This window comes from Phyllostomus hastatus, unplaced genomic scaffold (assembly GCF_019186645.2).
Source record: "Phyllostomus hastatus isolate PE091 unplaced genomic scaffold, TTU_PhHast_1.1 phas_scaffold_501, whole genome shotgun sequence".
Lineage (NCBI taxonomy): Eukaryota > Metazoa > Chordata > Mammalia > Chiroptera > Phyllostomidae > Phyllostomus > Phyllostomus hastatus.
Window position 1 is genome coordinate 22,952,144 of NW_025334033.1, and position 20,945 is coordinate 22,973,088.

Here is a 20,945-nt window from a genome sequence, read left to right on the forward strand (position 1 = left end):
GGTTTGGTTTTCCCCTGGTGAGGCCTTGATCAACAAGTGGAAGTTTTCTATGCAAGGGGAGCTAGAAAAGAAGGCAATAGAAATCAATAAATAGGTTTTGCAAAAAGAAAAAATGTGTCTCATTGATCTCTGAGAAATAAAAAAGGGAAATGGGGCTAAAAGGAACTTTTCTCTAGGTCATGAGAAGCTTTGGGGAAAAACCACAAGTTGTTGGGTATTTTTTAAAACCAGAATAACAACCTTTGGACATCACCCAAAAAGCCACTTGTCCTGCACAATGACCAGGACCTATAAAGTGGCTCCCAAGTGGGCTTCAGCCTCAGTCATTTCTTCTCAGACTGTATCTGGTTTACAGGGAGGCCTTTGGTACTGGGTAGATTGCTAACATATGGCTGCTACCTGGAATCTCCAAGTCCTTCAACATTCCTGGACAGCCCTTCACTTTCAATATGCAGATAGGAAACTGGTTCTGCAACCTGTGGAAGCCCAGTGTTTTCCCTCACCCCTTCCATGAATTCTTGGGGGCATTGTTTGCTTCATCCCATGTGTCAAGTAAGAACACGGGCCTCTACAACAGATATGGGATCAAATTCTGGTTCTGTTTCCTTTATTTGTATTATGTAATATTGTGCAAATTGCTTAGCTTTTCTCAGCCTTAATTCCCTCATCCACAAAATAAAGATAACACTACTTCTCTCCTAGGGTGATTATAAGTAAATAATGGGAAGATGATGATGAAGTAATACAGGTAAGGCACTCAGCATGGAGCCTGACACAAAGAACATGCAAAACAGATGGTAGCTGGAGTTTGTATTCTTTTAGTCACACACCTTAAACAGATGAGTAAAGATAGCAAACATTTCATATAGCCTTTATTAAAATCCACGACGACATTTCCCAAGGAGCTCCCTTCAACTTCAAACATTCTCAAGAACTCTATGGAATAGGAACCATTCTTAATTCTGAAAATACTGAACCACAGAAGGTAGACACAAGACATTCTATTTTTTTCCCTTTTTTGGACAATGATGTGCACAAAGAATCACAGACCCCTTGCAGTGATTACAAGGAAGCTGAAGATGCCTGACCCCAAGTTGCATGCATTTGCAAACATTTTTCTAAGGAATTTCCAACCTTCATTGACTACTTCTTTTCTGAAAGGGCTCAGTATTTACTGAAAAAAATACTTATTGAGTCTGTTATTTGCTGTGTACTGTGCTAGAAACACCTTGGTCTATACCTTAAAGGAAGTACTATAGTAGATGTGCAAGGTATTTGCGAAAAGTCAAATGAAAGAAAATCTGAGGGCTTATTATTTTCTCTTCCATCCTCAGCATTTTGATTCATGATAATCACTTCATTACATTAGGTTTTACATTGTGTCCAGTAATTATCTTGTCATAGAGGTCATGGCTCAGTTGGGAACTTCCCAGAGTCCCAACTGATATTTCTTAGAAATTACACCTCCCACTTTTCACATTCTATCCCCAAACTAACTTTTTCTTTTGAAAAAGCATATACATAGAGTTTTTTCCCTGCTTGTGTTTAGATATTTTGATATCTTTCATCAAATATTGTTTGAGCTGGAACATTAGGAAGCCCAAGTTGCCCTGATGGACATTATAGTCTTGGTGGGGTGCCACCGGGCAAAGTGGAATATGCGTATAATGAAATGACATTATAAAAATATGGCAGAAGAAGCAGAAGAGTCCATGAGGCCTTAAGTTGTCAGAGGAATTCCCACAAAAATGTAGGATTTTAGCTCAGTGAAGGGAATAGAATGGGTTTGGTTGGGGAAGGTGCAGCGCAAAAAGATTCTGCTGGAAGGCATAGCATGAGCACCTGTGTGCAGAGGTGGAGATGGGTGTCATGAGCTGTGGAGAGCAGGGCTGAACTAAGATGGCATCAGTCCTGTCAACTAAGAAGCCATGTTTAGAGCATGCACAGTAAGACAACAGCTCAGAAGGATGATGCAACCCTTCAGGCATGCACAGTACAAGGTGCTGGCAACACGGGCCTTTCTGAAGGGTAAGATCACTCTCTCAGAGCATGCACAGTAGAGCAACATAACAACATGTCCTTATCGAGGTGGCACAAAACTACATGTATTAATCAAAGGCTGATGCAACATTTCATCATAACAAGGATGAAAGTCAAGACCTTTGAACAGACAGTTGGGATGGCTAAAAGGAGCCCCGCTGTTCCGACTGACCCTACTCTAGCTAACTCTGAAGCGGTGGTAGATTCTGCCTTGCAAGACACTGACCAGCTGCCTCCCTGACCTGGACTCTTAGAACTTGGGTTCATTACCCTCCCCCCATTCTTTTGTGTGATGTTATTACTGATTGTTTCTGAGTGATTATTATTATTATTGGGTTGTTATAGATTTGGATTGAACCTGCATTAATAAAAGCTGAGTCACCTGTATTGACTCACTGTTATTCTTTGGTGCCAGTGTTGTCTGCAGGGCTGGTGGCATTATAGGCAGTCCAGCACCTCCAGTCTATGACAAAGACTGGGGGCAGACTTACAGAGAAAACTATAGTGTGGATACTCATAAGGTTAGAACATCACTCTCGATGTGAGCTCAAAGTGAGTAGGATGCCAGCCTGGGTGATACAGATTTATGTTGAAGAATACCAGGCTGGGGGTCATGAGTCAAGGCACTGGAAAACCCCTGAGTACAGGACTGAGGGGTTTGTGCTGACACTTTCTGAGCAAAGGGAGGGGGGAGTATATGAGTCATGCTTCATCTGGCACTGTGTGGGGAGATACTAGAAGTGGGGACACTGGAAATAAACTAAAGAAAGTTTGGAAGATTGGGAATGATTGCCTATGGGTGGCTAAGGGAGAGAGGGGAAAGAGTAGCAAATGATTCCAGAATGTCTGGCCTGGGTGTTTGGGAATGACGGGGCACCTTGCCCATCAATCAGTCTTTTGTAGGAATTCTTCCTTTCAAATGGCTGTCTTTCTTTCCCATTAATTTTTTTCTCTCCCTCCTGTTATACCTGGAATCTAGGGATTTTTTCAAGGGAACATTTTCTGCTGCAACTTCTATTGGGCATTCAAAGTTAATGGTCTGCAGCCAAGTATGGGATAAAGTTCCTCTACTTCTCTCTTACTGTCTAGCTGTTAGAACTAGCACAAGTCAATATACCTTAGAACTGGGGGCTGGAGGGGATGTTAAAAGATCATCTAGATAATTTCTCTGCCTTCAGGGAGGAGTAAACCAAAATCGTTCCAAATGTATTAAACATGCTTTGTTTTTAAATTACATTTTTCTGAAGGACCTCACCCATGATCCCTGGGAAAGCTCTTTAGAATTAATTGATTACTATCAGAAAACTGTTTAGGCTCAACCTCTCATATTTCAGTTTCAAACTTCATTTTTCTGTGGAGAGACAAAATAGCTGGTTATTATCTTCCTGATAAGAAGCCTTCACACTCTGAATCTCTTTTTCCTTAAATATATTTGTTTCTGAAACTTTTCCTTATATTCCCTTAAATAATATTCATTACTTGATGCTGAGTCCTCCCTCAAGCTGGTTGCTCTTCTTTAATTCGGAACCCAAAACAAGACTCTGTATTCTAGAAAAGGTTTGGCCATTTGACATAGAAGAACAATGATCCAATGATCCTACAGACCAGAACTTATTCCTCCAGGACTATACTGGCTCTTTAAACCACAGTGTGAGGATGGCTGAGGGCCATTTGTCGTCCTGTTGTTTTCCTGCTAAAGTTGTATATCATTGTCCCATCCTTCTCAATAACCCTCCCTCACCAAATGTTTCTTTTATCTTTTTTGTTATAATTGACATACATTATATTAGTTTCAGTTGTAGAATATAATGATTTGATGTTTGTATATACTGCAAAATAATTGCCGCAATAAGTCAAGTTAATAACTATAACTATCATATATAGTTATAGATCTTTTTCTTTGTGATGAAAACTTTTAAGATCTACTCTCTTAGTGGTATTCAGATATGCAAAACAGTATTGACTAGAATTGTCATGCTGTCCACTGCACCCCCGGGACTTATTTTATAACTGGAAAATTGTAGCTTTTGATGATTTTCACCCATCCCCCACGCCTTACCCTCTGCCTCTGGCAACCACCGATCTGTTCTCTGTATTTATGAGCTTGGCTTTTTGACTTTAGATTGCACACATAAGTGAGATCATACAGTATTTGTCTTTGTCTGACTTACCATAATATTCTCAAGTTTCATCAATATTGTTGCAATGGCAAGATTTCATTCTTTTTATGGTTCCATTGTGTGTATATTATATATGTATTAGTAAAATAGTTTCTAATCAAATATTTCTTTCATAGGCCATGATCAAATGGTTTTAATTGGTTATTCAATGAGCACATGGACATTTTTTTATAATGTTAGAAAATACATGGTGCTTTGGCCTAAATGCTTGTGTTTCCCCTCCCCATCCCAACTTTGTTTATTGGAAACCTAATGCCCCAGGTAATGGTATTAGGAGGTGAAGCCTTTGGGAAATAACTAGGCTATGAAGGCAGAGCCCTCATGAATAAGATTGCTGCCTCACACGAAGGCATCCCAGACAGCTAGCTTGCCCTGTCCACCATGTGAAAACAGCAGAAGTCTGCAACCCAGAGGAGGACTTCACCTGATCATACTGGCCCCTGATCTTGGACTCCCAGCCTCCAAAACTGTGAGGAATAGATTTCCGTTGTTTATAAGCTGCCCAGTCTATGGAATCTTATTAGAGCAGCACAAATGGACTAAGACACATGGTAAAAAGAAAAAGGATACGAAATGAAAAGTTTTTGTCTGACCCTTGTCTCAGCCATCTACTTTCTTCCCACAGGGTCCAATCACATTTCCAATCACAATCTGTTTTTTTTTTTAATTTTTATTTATTTATTTTTAGAAAGGGGAAGGGAGACAGAAAGGGAGAGAAACATCAATGCGCAGTTGCCTCTCAAGCACCCCGCACTGGGGACCTGGCCCACAACCCAGGCATGTGCCCTAATTGGGAATCGAATCCATGACTCTTTGGTTCACAGGCTGGCACTCAATCTACTAACCCACACCAACCAGGGCTATATAATGTATTCTTAATACAATTGGCAGTGTATTTTAATACTGTTCTACATCTTGTTTTAAATTTAATAATATACCTTGGTACACAGAGGTCTTCCTCATTCTATTTTATTATACTGTACAGAATACTGTATAGTATTCTTCTGAGTGGATGTACCATAATATATTTATTCCAAACCTTTCTAAACACTTATTCCATTCTCCAAAGTATCCCCTACCACCTGAAGACTGATGAAGACTATCATACTTCATCTTTAGTACACAGCTGTCTCCGGAGTGCTTATAGCATTGCACTCGGAGCCATAGCAAATAGAAGAAACAGTGAATCTGGCAGCCTCTGCTCTCTAGGAAACTACAGTTCCATCAACAATAAAAGACATGGGGATGGGGAAGGTTTGATTGCCAACTCAATCACCCCACAGTTTTCATTTGTTTTCAAGCACATCAGACTCTTTCTAATAATAGCCTTCTATATGGTATAAATGGCCTTTTCACATCCATGCTGGATGTACATGATTGTGAAGCTGATCTGACATATACTGGCAGCCTCTCAAGTAGGAGACCATGAAAGAGACCTAAATGAGCGAAGTGAAGTGAGCCAGTTGGGAGAGCACAAGCTCTGTTTAAAGGGAACAGCCAGCTGCTATTTTGTTCTGGGAAATTCTTTTCCTGTAGGTTACTAGATCTGATTGATTAACAAGAATCCATGGATAAAAGGTATATGGGATATTTTTGTTTAATTTCTTACAACCACATGTGAATCTATAATTATTTAAAAATATAAAGTTTAATTTAAAATAAAAACCAGACACTTAGATCACTGTGTGAAATTACCTGATTGATAAATGTAGGCAAAATTTTACACTGCACAGTCCCAATGAAACTCATCTGTCTACCACTTGCAGCCCCAGGACCATCACTTTTGTGATCGGTGCGTATTATGTGTTACATGCTGTTGAGTCACCTCTGACTCCTGATGATCTGTGCATATTTGATTTGTGTGAAGCCTGTGGCAGCCAATGCATGAATCTGCATAAAAAGTACCTCTTACTACTTTGTCATTTCCATTTGTTGAGTTTCCTCTCATTCCAGGTCCTTGGATGTGGCTGTGTTGCCCAAGCTACCCTCAGTCGAGGACATTTTGGAGGAATCATCACTATTAATGTTGGATTTGCAATGGCAGTCTCAATGGCCATTTATGTGACTGGAGGTGTCTCTGGTATGTATGTAATAGAAATAATAATAGTTACTATTATCTCAACCATTTCCATGTGCTAGCACAATGCTGGGTGCTTTATATACCTTCATTTATTTAGATCTCAGGAGTCCTGCAAGAGTATGTATTTGATTCTACTTTTAGAGATGATAAAATTAAATGTCCAGCAAATGGCAAGTGACATGTGCAACAGCAACATTTAGCAAGAGACAGAGATGGGTGTTAGAACTCAGAACTAATTCCTGTATCTGGCCACTGAGTCATTTTGTTCATCTGTCAATGCAGTCTTTTACTTGCTCTATGTCACACTTGGAAACTATTTCCCAGATGCCTTGTGAATAGCCCAGTGAAGATTGCCACTCCACAGAGGCAAAGTCCCTGGACCTTTATCTCTAGCACTTGGAGTCTGGGTCACTGACTGGCACATTCATGGAAGTGCAGGTCTGAACCAGTTCTTGGTCTAATTCTGCCCCAAATGGTGGGCTGATTGGAAGCCATTCTTAATTAAGTTTCTGAGAAGCAAGATGAACTGATACTTAATGCAACCTGGGAACTTAGAAAGGGACTGTGAAAATGACCCGGCTCCCAAAGGTTCTTGGAATCTTTCAGCAGCCTGGTCTGGGTGCTGAGAACTCTAAGACAAGACTGCTGGTGATAAGGCACAAAAAGGAACGGTGCATGCTGGGCACTGTGCTGGCTGCTGTATGGACTTTGTCTTCTCTCCTCTCCAGCAGGACTCTGCGGCAGGTATTAGTGTCTCCCTTCTACAGAGAAAACTGGAACTATGAGGGAGGAAGTAAATGGCCAGAAGCCCCACAGCCAGTGAAGAGGCAGACCAAAGATTTGACCCAGGTCTATATGACATTAAAGCTCATGCCCTGTTATTAGGCCATAGTCTTCTCTGGGAAGGGCATTACAGGTAGGGCCTGCCATTAAGCCAGCTGGCCTAGTGACAGGTGCTGTCACTGCAGCACTGAAGAATGATGGCTTGGACAACCTGGGAGCCTCCTCAGGCTGGTCACCCAGAACAGTCACTGCTGGCTGGCCCCCTTTCCGCATCATAGTCAGACTCAGATCCTGCGGAGGTCCAGGCTACAGGTTCCTGTGGATGTAATTTGTTTGGCATGAGCAGTGTTTCTGTTCAAACTCCTGCTGAGCCTCTGCTGTGATCCCAGCACTGTACTGCCTACCTAAGGCACAAGATTAACCAGGGGACCACCCTGAATGTGCATGTGTTGAGGCTTAATTACAGTGCAGGCCTCTGCACCACACACAGGACACACTCCCAAATTAAAACGAGCATGCAGGATGCTTGCTGCCATGCCTACACACTCCCATTCCATTCTCACAGTGTGGTTTCCTCTGTGTTAACACATGTGAGCATATTCTCAGCTAGTTTGTTTGCTTGTGTATGTGTGTGTAGACATGAGGTTTTGAAATATTTTGCTTACACGGCACCCTGAATTAAACATTGTCAAATATTTACTTAAGATCACTTTGTTCTATACCCTACCATTAGTTAGTTCCATAACTAACACCCTTTACCACCACTGCTGTCCATGACTGTTGGCATTCATAGATATACTAGGCAATTTGGGCAGTCACTGTAGGAGGATAAGGGCAGGGACCCACAGGAAGGGGGAGAGGGAATGAAGGCTGGTATGAAGACTTTCCATCAGGCCCCAGGACTCAGGTTAAGCCCCTGGGTTTAGAGGAGTGAAGGCATGAACTGATGGGACTGTTTTTAATAGAGTTGTTTCTGGGTGAGAACTGGAAGCTGGCCAAATTGTTCATGAGGGATTGTGAGATCCCAAAATACTAGTAGAGCAGTTTCTGAACCTGAATGATGTTGGAAGGTAGGAAATGGAGCTTATCTACTCTTCTCTGTTTGGCACTCAGCACTGTTCAGGCTCCCTGAAAACTGGTGGCTTTGGGAACCTGCACAGACAATACCCTGGCCCACCAATGACATCCATGCAGATTCAGTGTTGGCTCTAGAAGCAGCAGGAATAAGAGAAGATTGTGTGCAGGAGGCGACTTTCTCATGGTAGCTACAGCTAACTTAATGGCTTAGGAGCACTAGTGAGGCCCTCTTTGAGGATTCTAACATAACCAACATATATTGGGCATAAACATAAATGAGATCTCATTTTGTGGTTGCAGATTGGTAAGGTGAGCTGGCCTCTGGTTTTGAAATAGAAAACATTACCTTACTGCAAAGAAGCTACTGCACCCTGCTTCCCTTGTGGCTGTGCGGGTGGCCTGGGAACCCAACCCAGCCAATCAGAACTTATGACATCCTCATGCACCATCCAACACTGAGTGTCCCACTGCCTACCTGCACCTAGGCAATGGTGGTTGTTTGGATGTAGCATTTTATATGTAACATAAATTCATTGAAAAATCAGAATACCTTTGCTTAATGACAAAATATTGAGGTTATCTCTGTCATAGAATTGTCTGTGGGTGGTGGAGATAAGTAACATAAATTCATTGAAAAGTCAGAACAGCTTTGCTTAATGACAAAATATTGAGGTTATCTCTGTCATAGAATTGTCTGTGGGTGGTGGAGAGGAGGGCACTGGTCTAGAACAGAACCTTGAAAGAGTTCAGCCTGCTCACTGAAGACTTTTATCTCAGGCCTCCGTGGGCTCTGCCTGCCCTTCAGGGCTCTTTAGGCAAATAATCTGATCATCACAACAACCTTGGCAGGGCCAGACTTTGAGTGCAGCACTCTCTGACTCTAGCACTCATGTTCTTTCCAGTACACTGCTCTGCCTGGTCCTGCTGGGTCAGCCAGAGTGGCCCCTCATCTCTGTGAGGAGGAACTGTCCTCATTGCTTTGCAAAGCACCCTCCCAGACATACCCTCTCTGGCTTCCAATGTCCCCTCTCTGTAGATATTTGTGATCTGATTTATCTGAACAAAGGTCTCTATTTCTTGAACTTCGACACATACTAACTGCCTTGCAGCATGGGAAGTCCAAGGTGAATAATAGTTCCTGTCTCATGGTACTTATTAGGGACTTAAAAGCAAAACCCTACCTATGGGAAGTTTCATTTTGGAAGAGGAGCTCTCTAAACAAACAACTCCTCCACTAATGAACTCATCTGAGGGGAGGTGTTTTTGTTTGGAGGTGATTTCTGATGTACCCTGGTCCTTTCACATTGGGTTCCCCTGGGCTGGCCGGGTGGCAGCTACTCCCCAATGCAGCCCTGGGAGAAGGGGAACAGGGTTGGTTTCAGGAACTTTCCGCCACCGTGTGTGCTTCCTGCTCCTAACCCATTTCCAGCTTTCCTAGCATGCTATATTCCTGCTAGTCTCCAGAATTGTAACTCTCTTGGATTTAAAAGTAAAACAAAACATGTGACATGTTTGTAAGGCTTCAGGAAATCATCTCTGCTTTGGTGCATTGGTGTTTTCTTGCTCATATTAACCCCCAAGTGTCAGGGGCAGATGTAGAAAGGACCCTTGTGGTTTAGCCAGCAGACAGAAAAAACTCTCCCCACTGCAAACCCACTTCGGCTTAGAGATTCAGGATAAGCATAGCTTCCTTCCCTTCACAAGGAGGGCTTCCAGAAATAAGCTCACCTACAGGTGCTGTGGAGGATCAAATGTCGAAGTATCATCATAATCATCATCATTATCGTCACTCTTTTTTACAACTGTATCTACAGTCTGAGGGTCCCCACTTTAATGTGGTCATATTGACAGTGACTCTAATTCCCCCTGCACACAAAACGTCATCTGTACGCATCAAATGTACAATTTTTTGTCTGAAGGAAAGTGAATCCATGTACTCATGTTCTTTTTATTTTTTTCTGCCTGCTAAGGCAGATAAGCCTTTATAAACTTGGTGAAAAAGGTCTGGAAGTGATATAACATTGGACCAAAGCTCTAGAGTTCAGATAAGCCTGGATTTGAATTCTAGTTCTACCATTTACTAACATGTATCCTTAAGAAAGTTACTTTAGTTCTATGCCTCAGTTTTCTCACCAGTTAACTGGAGTGGTACCCATCTCAGTGGGTTCTTATAAAGATCAAGGGCATGTAAGGCCCCTGTGATAGCATCTGGCAAGTGTTCAGTGAATGTTGTTGTTACTAGCAAAGCCAGCTGGGACTGTTAGTGACTTTCCAGAACAAACTCTCTGATCTTGTGGCTAGAGGAGAATTGGGAGGCTGATTTGTCTAGCCTTGGTTTAGGTTGGGATAACAGAAGTGCTCCTACATCTGTGTGTGAGGGAAATACGTTGTTTATGCAGAAGAACTACGGAGAATCCACTCAGACAGTGTGATCACCTCAAAGTAAACTGAGTCCCTTACCTCAGTGGCAGGCACAGCCCAGTAGCCATAGGACATTTCTCTAAAGAGACATCTCTTTCTCATTCTAAGATTGTTTTATATCCTCCAAACATGAACTGATAAATGACTAGATACAGATTTAAACCTTATAAGTATATTGTATATTGACTTTTTTAAAGTATATTGAACATAACAGTTCACATCAATCTCTTAGAGGTTATTGCTTTATAGATAGAGAAAACTCAGTAGAGAGATGATGGCTAGATGACAGATAGATCGATAGATGATAGATAGATAGATAGATAGCAAAAATTATACACTTGAGTACAAATTTCTTTCTATTCAATATATCACAAAGGTAAACATCCTAAACAATGTCTAATGATGCCATGTAGATTATTAGTCCTCCCTTCCTCCCCACTCAATCTCTTTCTCTCTTTCTCCCTCTCCTCCCCCCCCACACACACATTCAACACAGACACACAGACACACAAGACTCTATGTTCTCACATACAGATCTCTTCCTAGAAGACTAAGTTCTGCCCAGGATTTTCATCGTAGTAACTCTCCCTGACCTGCTCTCTAACATTCCAAATGATCTTATTTTCCTTGCAGGTGGCCACATCAACCCAGCTGTGTCTTTTGCAATGTGTCTCTTTGGACGGATGAAATGGTTCAAATTGCCGTTTTATGTGGGAGCCCAGTTCTTGGGAGGGTTTGTAGGTGCCGCAGTCCTCTTTGGTATTTACTATGGTGAGTAAGAGCCCCAAGTGCAAAGGTTAGGGAGAGCTGGGCATAATTTGAACAGCAGAATTACTTGAAATAGGTGCAATAAGGCAAGAATAGGAAACAGTCTACAATAGACAAGCAATTCTAAGAGTTCTAAGTTCTAAATAATTGGGCCAACATTATTATTAGGGGAAATTCATGAAGCCTCTTCATGAAAATGGTCACAACTTAAGAGGTAGAGCAGAAATTAAAGGAAGCATATATTTAGGCCCAACCAGTGCTATACTGTGAACTTGCACAAAGTAAGGAGCTGTGTGACTTAAATAAGTCACCTGGTCTTACCGATCCCAGTTTCCTTTCTGGAAAAAATGTGGTAGGAGAGACCTGGGGCCAGCACAGGCTCTGTGGGGACTGCTGTCTCCCTTCCTCCAAAGGCAACTTCACTATACATGACATCCTCAAGTTGTGAACTGCTAATAGAGTTATGAACTCTGCCTAGAGTAGGTACAAGTTCTACATTGGCTTTTGGTCTAGCTCAAAAATTCCAACAACTCTCCAAAAGATTATTTCCAGGGTCCACTGATTAAGGATTTGACTCAAGTTTAGAGTGAACCATTGAGGGCAGCCAGTGCTTTCTATCCTTGACCTGCCATCCTGTGACTTCTCTGGTCATCTCTGAACCCACCATACTATAAAGTAAAGAAGGCAAACCATATGGATCTTCCAAAGTAAACCTGAGTGTTTACTACCATTGGTTAACACAAGACCAGGCATAGGTCTCCCTCACCCCTTCCCAGAGAACATAACGTGCAGAGCTCTGTCTTCCACAGATGGACTTATGTCCTTTGCTGGTGGGAAACTACTCATCGTGGGAGAAAATGCAACAGCACACATTTTTGCAACATACCCAGCTCCTTATCTGTCTCTGGTGAATGCATTTGCAGACCAAGTAAGTGTACAGTCAACACAGAGCTGACTTTGGTGAAAAGATGGGATTTAATAAGGAGATTGCATGGGAGAACTATAGGCTTATCAGAAAAGAAAGGCTGTGTTTCCAAAGTCACAGGTCACTAGGCATCACCCAAGCTTTGTCGGCAAAGAGTTTCCTGCTCCCTCATTAATATATATACTGTTCATACCAGTTGAGGTCCAGAAAATAGTGGATGACTGGACATTTCAACCTCTGTAACTACAAGTAGAGTCTGTTTCACTATTATGTCTCTTTTGTGTGTGTGATCTAAATGTGGAGACACAGGAAAAGATACTTCAATCTCAATTCAAAGATTGTGAAGTGAGGAAGTTGAGCCTTAGGTTATCACAGACCCTCTCTGTCTCTTCATGTGAATAGGTTTATTCAAATTCTCAAGGAAGCTAGAAATATCAAAGTTTCTCTGCCTCATTAACATTTGAACAAGCTGCATCCAAGAACCTGTGGTGTAGCCAATAGCACAATTATTCTGGTCAGTTTGTGGCAGGACCAACATTGTTAGCTTGACAGACTCTTCCTCCCTTACTGTATCCTAGGAAGGCTGCTTGCCAGCTTGGTCAGGACAGGGAAGGAAGGAAGGGAGGAAGGGAAGGAGGAAAGGAAGAAGGAAATCTCCAGCAATTCTAAGACTTTTTCTTGTGTATAGGACTTACACAAGTGAAAGTGCACATGTGGATAAAATGGAGTTTTCAGTTTGCTGACTCCGCCTTCCTCCATTCAGTGGGTGAAAAATCTGTTAAAATTTAAGTTCTCATGGCTTCCACCCTGTTCCTTTACACTGTGACCAGTAAACCAAGCAGGCAACAAATGCTTACTGCACACTCACTATGTGATCAGCCCTGTGCCTGGAGCTTAAAGGACACAGGGCTGTGACTTGAAAGGAAATGTAAGTTGTAAAGATCCAGGACTTGGAGCCTAAGTGCCCAGACTAAAATAATTGTTCTGCCAACTCCCTATGCAATGTCAGAAAATGACTGAACGTTTTTGGTCTCAGGTTGTTCATTTGTAAAATGGGGCTAATATTAGCCCTTATATGGTTACTAATGAGGCTAGAATGAATGATATGAGGAAAATGCATTGTCAACAGCATCTGCCCAAGGAATTTAGAATCTTGTTGAAGAACAAAATGGTCACATAAGAACAAAAGAAACAATGCAAAACCTCCCCCCCCCACCCCCAGAGTAAGCTGGCCCCAGGACATTTTTAGGTCACTTTATCTCAAGATAACTCAATTGCTTGGCTCCAAATATTGTTCAAGCATATTCTATAATTTAATTAACAATCATTCTGTTACCTTATAAATAATTACTGGCACCTACTAAAGCAGGTACAGCCCCATGCTGTTCCTTATTCAAGGAATACAGGGCCAAGACTCTGACAAGTAACAGGTGGATCACTCCTTGTAGGGTGACGATGGCGAGGATAGAAGTCAAGTCAGAATGCAACCAGAACCCACAGGCGGAAGTTTCTACTCTGCCCGGGAGAGTGGGATAGGTTTTCCAGAGAAGAGAGCTCTTGGGAGAACATGTCTTTTTGAATGCAAATTCTTGTAATATTATTCATTCAGAAGGCAGATAAAACAATGAAAAGCTTAAACTCTAAAATCAGTTGCCTGGTTGTCATCCTGATTCTTTTGCTTATAAACTCTGGCACTAGGGCAAGTCTCTTAACCTCATTCTATCCAAATTTTCTCATGTGTAAACTGAGAATAATAATAGGACTTATCTCATAGGTTATTCTGAAGTTCTAACGAGATAAAGCATGTTAAGCACTTGGCCCAGAATAAGTGTTCAGCAAATAGTCACTGTCTTTTAGCTGTTAAAGTAAAACAATAGTTTGGAAACTTTAGAAAACAAAGGGAGGAAAAACAAGCTAAAAGCCTCCACTTCAGAATATCTGTTATCACTTTTTTTGTATATTCTCTTAGAAGTTTTCTTTTATGCATGTTTGTAAAATATAATACACATATAACTTTTTCATTTAATATCAGAAGCATTTTTAAATGTTACCCCTTAGCTTTTATATTTATTTTTTTTAAGATTTTATTTATTTATTTATTGAGAGAGAAGAAGGGGGGAGAAAGGGAGGGAGAGAAACATTGGTGTGGGAAACATTGATTGGTTGCCTCTCATACGCGCCTGGCCCAGGATAGAACCTGCAACCCAGGCATGTGCCCTGAGTGGGAATCAAACCAGTGACCTTTCGCTTTGCTAAACGATGCCCAGCCAGCTGAGCCACACCAGTCAGGGCTATTTTTTAAAGTTTATTGAGATACAAATTCACATATCATTACAGTTGACCCATTTAAAGTGTACTATTAATGGCTTTTAGTAATTTACAGAATTGTGCAACTATCACTACAATATATTTTAGAATATTTTTGTAACTGCAAAAAGAAACCTGTTGCCAGTTAGCTGTAATCCTTGACTTTATTCCACCCCATAGCACTAGGCAACCACTAATCTATTTTCTGTGTCTGTAGATTTGCATATTCTGGACATTTAGTGTAAAGGGAATCATACAATATGTGATCTTTTGTAACAGATCTTTCTTTCATTTAGCATTATAGTTTTTAATTTTTATTTTTATTTTAAGTATATTTTATTGATTATGCTATTACAGTTGTCCCCATTTTTCCCCTTTGCCCCCTTCTGCCAGGTATCCCCCTTCCCACCAACAATCCCCTCTCTTAGTTTGTGTCCATGGATCATGCATATAAGTTCTTTGGCTTCTTCATTTCCTATACTATTCTTAACCTCTCCCTGTCTGCTTTGTACCTACCAATTATGCTTCTTAGTCCCTATACCTCCCCTATTCTCCCCCTTCTCCCTCCCCACTGATAACCCACCAAATGATCTCCACATCTATGATTCTGTTCCTGTTCTCGTTGTTTGCTTAGTTTGTTTTTGTTTTCATATTTTAGATTCAGTTGTTGATAGTTGTCAGTTTGTTGTCGTTTTAATGTTCATAGTTTTGATGTTTTTTAATGTTTATTTATTGATTGATTTTTAGAGAGAGAGGAAGGAAGAGAGAAAGAAACATTGACCTGTGGTTCCACTTATTTTTGCATTCATTGGTTAATTCTTGTATGTGCCCTGACCAGGGATCAAACCCACAACCTTGGCATGTCAGTACGATGTTCTAACGAAATGAACTACCTGGCCAGGGCCGATCTTCTTTTTCTTAGAAAAGTCCCTTTAACATTTCATATAATAATGGCTTGGTGATGATGAACCCCTTTAGCTTGCTCTTATCTGGGAAGCACTTTATCAGCCTTTCAATTCTAAATGATAGCTTTGCTGGACAGAGTAATCTTGGATGTAGGTCCTTGCTTTTCATCACTTTGACTATTCTGGCCTGCAAAGTTTCTTTTGGGAAATCAGCTGATAATCTTATGAGAACTCCTTTGTAGGTAACTCTCTGCTTTTTCTCTTGCTACTTTTAAGATTCTCTCTTATCTTTAACCTTTGGCATTTTAATTATGACGTGTCTTGGTGTGGTCCTCTTTGGGCCCAACTTGTTTGGGACTTTCTATGCTTCCTGGACTTGTATGTCTATTTCCTTCACCAAATTGGGGAAGTGTTCTTTCATTATTTGTCAAATGAGTTTTCAATTTCTTGCTCCTCCTCTTCTCCTTCTGACATCCCTATGATTTAGATGTTGGGTCTTTTGTTGATGTCCCGGAGTCTTCTTATTCTCTCCTCTTTTTTTTTTAAATGTTTGTTTCTTCATTCTGTTCTGATTGACTGTTTATTTCTTCCTTATGTTCCAAATTGTTTATTTGAACCCTGGCTTCCTTCCCTTCACTGTTAGTTCTCTGTGAATTTTTCTTTATTTCACTTAGTGTAGCCTTCATTTCTTCCCTTATACTTTTGCCGTATTCAGTGAGTTCTCTGAGCATCCTTATCATCAGTGTTTTGAACTCTGCATCTGATAGGTTGGCTATCTGTTTTATTTCATTCTTTTTCTGAGGTTTTGTTCTATTCTTTCATTTAGGTCATATTTCTTTGTCTTCTCAATTTGGCAGCCTCCCTGTGTTTGTTTCTGTGTATTAGGTAGAGCTGCTTTGACTCCCTATCTTAGCGCACCTGTTAAGTTGTATGGGGCAGAATCTTAGGTATTCACCAGGGCTGGGTACTTGTTTCACTGCTTTGTGGCTCTGTATGTGGGGGAGGGGTCGGAGAGAGGACAATGCCACTATCTGGTTAGTGGAAGCTTGCTTGGCACTCACCCCATTGCCAGTCACTTCACCCTCTTCCCGTATGTGACTGGCACCCCTCCAGTTGCTGCCCCAGTGGTGTTTTCCAGAGTGGGCGGGTTTGTGTATATTCTAGAACTGTGCAGCCACTTTAAACAAACTGTCCTGAAAAATTGGCAGTTTCTTCTGTCACCCCAACTCCCATTGGTTTTTACAGCCAGAAGTTATGGGGCTTCATTTGCCCAGTGCTGGAACCCTGGGCTGCATGGTGTGCCATGAGGCTGGGATTGTTTGCTCCCCAAGTGGCCTTCTGGGTTTTATTTGTCACACATGAATGTGGGACTGCCCATCTCACGGGCCCAGCCATCGCAGCCCCGCCACTGCCACACCGTGTCCTTTCCATCTCCACCCCTCCTACCCATCTAGATGAATATGGCTTCTGTAAATCCTTGGTTGTGGACTTCCATACAGTTCAATTTTCTGGCAGTTCTGGGCATTTTTTGTTTTGCAGTTAGTTGTGATCCTTCTTATGGTTGTGTGAGAAGGTGAAGCGTGTCTACCCATGCCTCCATCTTGACCGGAAGTGGCTCTAGGGCTATTCGTTTTAGTGACTATATAGTAGACTATAAAATGGGCACTAATTTCCCTGTCGATGTGTACTTAGATGGTTTCCAGTTTTTCAATACTATAAGTACAGTTGACCTTTGAACAACATCGGAGTGAGGGGTGCCCACCCCCATACAATCAAAACCCGGCATATAAATTTTGACCCTCTCAAAACTTAGCTACTATAGTTTACTTTTGGCTGAAAGCTTTACCAGGAACATAAACAGTTGATTAACACATATTTTGTATGTTGTATGTATTATATGTTCTTACAATAAAGTAAACTAGAGAAAATGTTATTGAAGAAATCACAAAGAAGAGAAAGTACACTTACAGTATTTATTGGAAAAAAATGCAGTTGAAAACCCATGTTATTTAAGGGTCAACTGTAATGGTTAATGAACACATCTGTTCTATGATAATTCTGTATTTTAGATTATTTTCATGGTATGGTTGTCAAATACCCAATGAAGTCAAACTGAATAATTTTTAAAATGCATATTGCTAAATTTCTGCTGAGTTTCTTTTCAGAAGTGTGGTGCATGTTTAGCTCTGCTGGGAAAGCCTGAGAGAACTGCTGTCATTTTTCTAACTTTTGGTATTGTTTGCATTTCTTTTCATTATAAATCAGTTTCCCCGCTAACTTGTTTCTTAATTCTGCTTTTCTTTTATGAACTTTCTGTTCATTTCCTTTACCCATCTACCTCTTGACACCTCACATCATTGGTCTTGCCAACTTGAAGGAGCCTCTTTGTCTGCAGGTTTTCCAACCTGCAGTTTGTCTTTCTGTTTAGCTGGGTAGTAGTTTAGCAGGAGAGTGTAGTGAAGATAACATTCTCTAGAGCCTCACTCTCTGGGTCCACACCTGACTGCCACTAAGTGTGTAGCCTTGGGCAAAGAACTGATTTGTACACAAAAATATTAGCACCCACACCTAAGAGTGCTATGATAAAGTGAGTGTCTGGTACAGTGTGCTCACCCAGTGTATGTTAGTTATTACTAGGTTTGTTTTTAACAGGAAGGAGTGAATTTTGAGGTGGGAGAATGGACAGACTATAAGCTAAATCCTCTGTGCTTTTTCTCCTCCCACAGGTACTGGCCACCATGTTTCTCCTCATGGTTGTCTTTGCCATCTTTGACTCCAGAAACTTGGGAGCCCCTAAAGGCTTAGAACCCATTGTCATTGGCCTCCTGATTATTGTCCTTTCTTCCTCTTTGGGGCTGAACAGTGGCTGTGCCATGAATCCAGCTCGAGACCTGAGTCCCAGATTGTTCACTGCTTTGGCTGGATGGGGCTTTGAGGTCTTCACGTAAGTAGCAATGGGTGCGGGCAGAGGGGAGAGAAAGATTCAGGCTGTACTTTATCAGGGAAGGCTGTGCTTTGAATTGGGATCCCGGAGAGTATGATTGCAGAGGTAGAGATCAAGTGCATACTCTGATCATGAATGTGGAATGTTTTACTGGTGATTTGTGATAACATGGGGCTCTGTGTGTGTGAGAGACAGAGAGAGACAGAGAGACAGAAAGACAGAGAGAAAGAATTCCAAAGAGACAGTCCTGTCCTGTATATAATTGGTATACGGTTAAAGGTGAATATTTCAATTGTATAACTTGTCTATAGATTCACTTTCTGACAAAATTGGACTAGAATTTACATGTTTCAATACTACTTCAGGGCTCTTTCTAGTGACCCATGCTAGCTATGTTTTTTTGATTGATTGATTCATTCATTCATTCAGCAGATCTTCACTGAACACTATCTATGCTGTGGTCATTGAGCTAGGCAAGGAAATTTGAAATTAGCTAAGTCAGTAGTCATGACCAATGTAATGAGTGGTCTGGCAACCCCTCAGACAAAGTTCCAAGGAATGACTAGCTCTGCCTGGGGAAGTTCAGAAAGGCACCACTGAAAAAAGAGTTGACTTGGGTCTTTAGGTATGAGTAAAAAATTCCTGTCAGAGATAAAAGACAGCCTGTGCACAGGAAATGGCAAGACCCTGTGCTTTCAACCTCAGAATGTACTGAAGAACTATGCCAACAATTAGTGCCAAGCTGCCAGGACAAATTTTGCCCATTAATTCCTCCCACTCTCCCCACTTAAAGTCACAGTGACTCATCCCACCCATTCACCACATCTCTCTACAGGAAAGGAACTTCCTTTGGTTCCTCAGAAATAGAGCTCTAACATGGAGAAAGAGAAGTAGGAAAAACACTTGACAACAAATTTTCATTTAATGTTTGCTGTAAGAACAAAGGATTTGAGTGTCCCTAAATGCTGGCCTGCACAAATAGTCATACCCATGTGATAACCTTATTTAAGTGAGAGTTTGTCTGGCCTTCACAAGTATGAGGATCAAGCCATTAGAATAACTGACACCATTCACCATTCACATAACCACCACCACAGATAGTGTTGAGAGCTGCTAGAGTATCAGCATCATGAGGACAGATACCTTGACAGCTTTTTCATGGCTGTATCCATGAAAATAGGGCCTGGCACACAGAGAGTTCAATAGAAGTTACTGACAAAGGAATGAATATACGCTGTGTTCCATACATGTCCGAGGAGATGAGGGTTATGAGAAGAATCAAGCAACATTCCTATCTTTAAGAAACAAGAAATACAATGAATTTTCTAAAACAGTGATTTTTGGACCAGAGGCATTTTGCCCCCAGGGACATTTGGCAGTGTCTGGAGACATTGCTGGTTGTCACAGCTGGGAAGGCTGGGGGCAGCAGTTGTTACTGGCATCTAGTGGGTAGAGGTTAGCATATTGGGAAACTGCTAAGCACCCTACAGTACTCAGGACAGACCCCCACAACAAAGCATTACTTGGCCAAAAATATCAGGAGTGCCACTTAAGGAGCTCTATTCCAGAATAGTCACCACTAGGACACAAGAAGGTTGAATAAAATGTCTTCAGCTGAAAATGATCCTTTGTGTGCTTCTAGTAGAGATTCAGAATGTAAGTCCTAAAGATCTCCTTATTCCCAGAGTCCAGAATTAGCCCATGAGTTTCTTTTAATCCCATGTTCCTGATATTCACTCAGGAGACCACTACCCCCACCACCAAGTCACTCCTGTTAGTTTCACACAGGACCCTAGAACTAAGATGCCCCAAGGTGATCTAGCCTCCCTTTGAGCCCTGCTTGGTAATTCACCAAAGCTCTATGAGTGACGGTGGTTCTAGAACAGGCAGAGATCTTGCCCGTTCTCTCTCAGCTTTACTAAGTATGTGGTAGGAGACCATATCTGTGGAAGAACACTGAATCACTAAATGCCAAACTCTGAATTCCATGTCCCTTTTTAGCATCAGGGTCTTTTCCCTTCATGCATTCACTTATTCATCCATGCAGCTACCAGATCTCTTATTCAAGGCCCTGTGCTTTTAAAGATGGTTAACAGCCAATCGTTGCCCTTTGTGCTGTTGTTATGTTCTATTTCAGAGGGGCTAGCATAGGCTCCTCCACGAGGTTGAAGCTGACAAGTGACACGAAAGAGATTTGACTAATTGCCTCCAGGAGCTGAGAAGGTTTGCAGCTCCAAATTTAGAAATTGTGGGGGTTACACATGAGCATTTTGTGGTACCTAGACATTTTAAATGGGATATTTCCAAGGATATTTCAGCTGGAGAGGATCCTGTATACAAAAGCTGAATATTAAAATAACAAGTGATCCAGTCTAGCTGGAAAGGGTGCATGGAGGTCAGTAATGGCAAGTATTGATAGACCATAGAGGTCCTAAACTCCCAGAATGAAAATGTGGGGGCTTTGCTTCTCCCTATTCTATAGATTGCAGGAAACAACAAAGATTTAGGGCAGAAG

The 20,945-nt window shown here is 41.5% G+C and overlaps 1 protein-coding gene across 2 annotated transcripts in view; it reads left to right on the plus strand.

The window, feature by feature from the left end:
* The window catches only part of AQP9 (aquaporin 9), a 42,873-nt gene that overhangs the window by 16,420 nt on the left and 5,508 nt on the right, over window positions 1-20,945 (plus strand). For both annotated transcript variants that reach the window (XM_045823149.1, XM_045823150.1), the window contains exons 2-5: window positions 6,174-6,300; window positions 11,215-11,352; window positions 12,159-12,277; window positions 18,213-18,430. In XM_045823149.1, coding sequence (XP_045679105.1) covers window positions 6,174-6,300; window positions 11,215-11,352; window positions 12,159-12,277; window positions 18,213-18,430 — 602 coding nt within the window. The remainder of the gene's footprint in view (window positions 1-6,173; window positions 6,301-11,214; window positions 11,353-12,158; window positions 12,278-18,212; window positions 18,431-20,945) is intronic.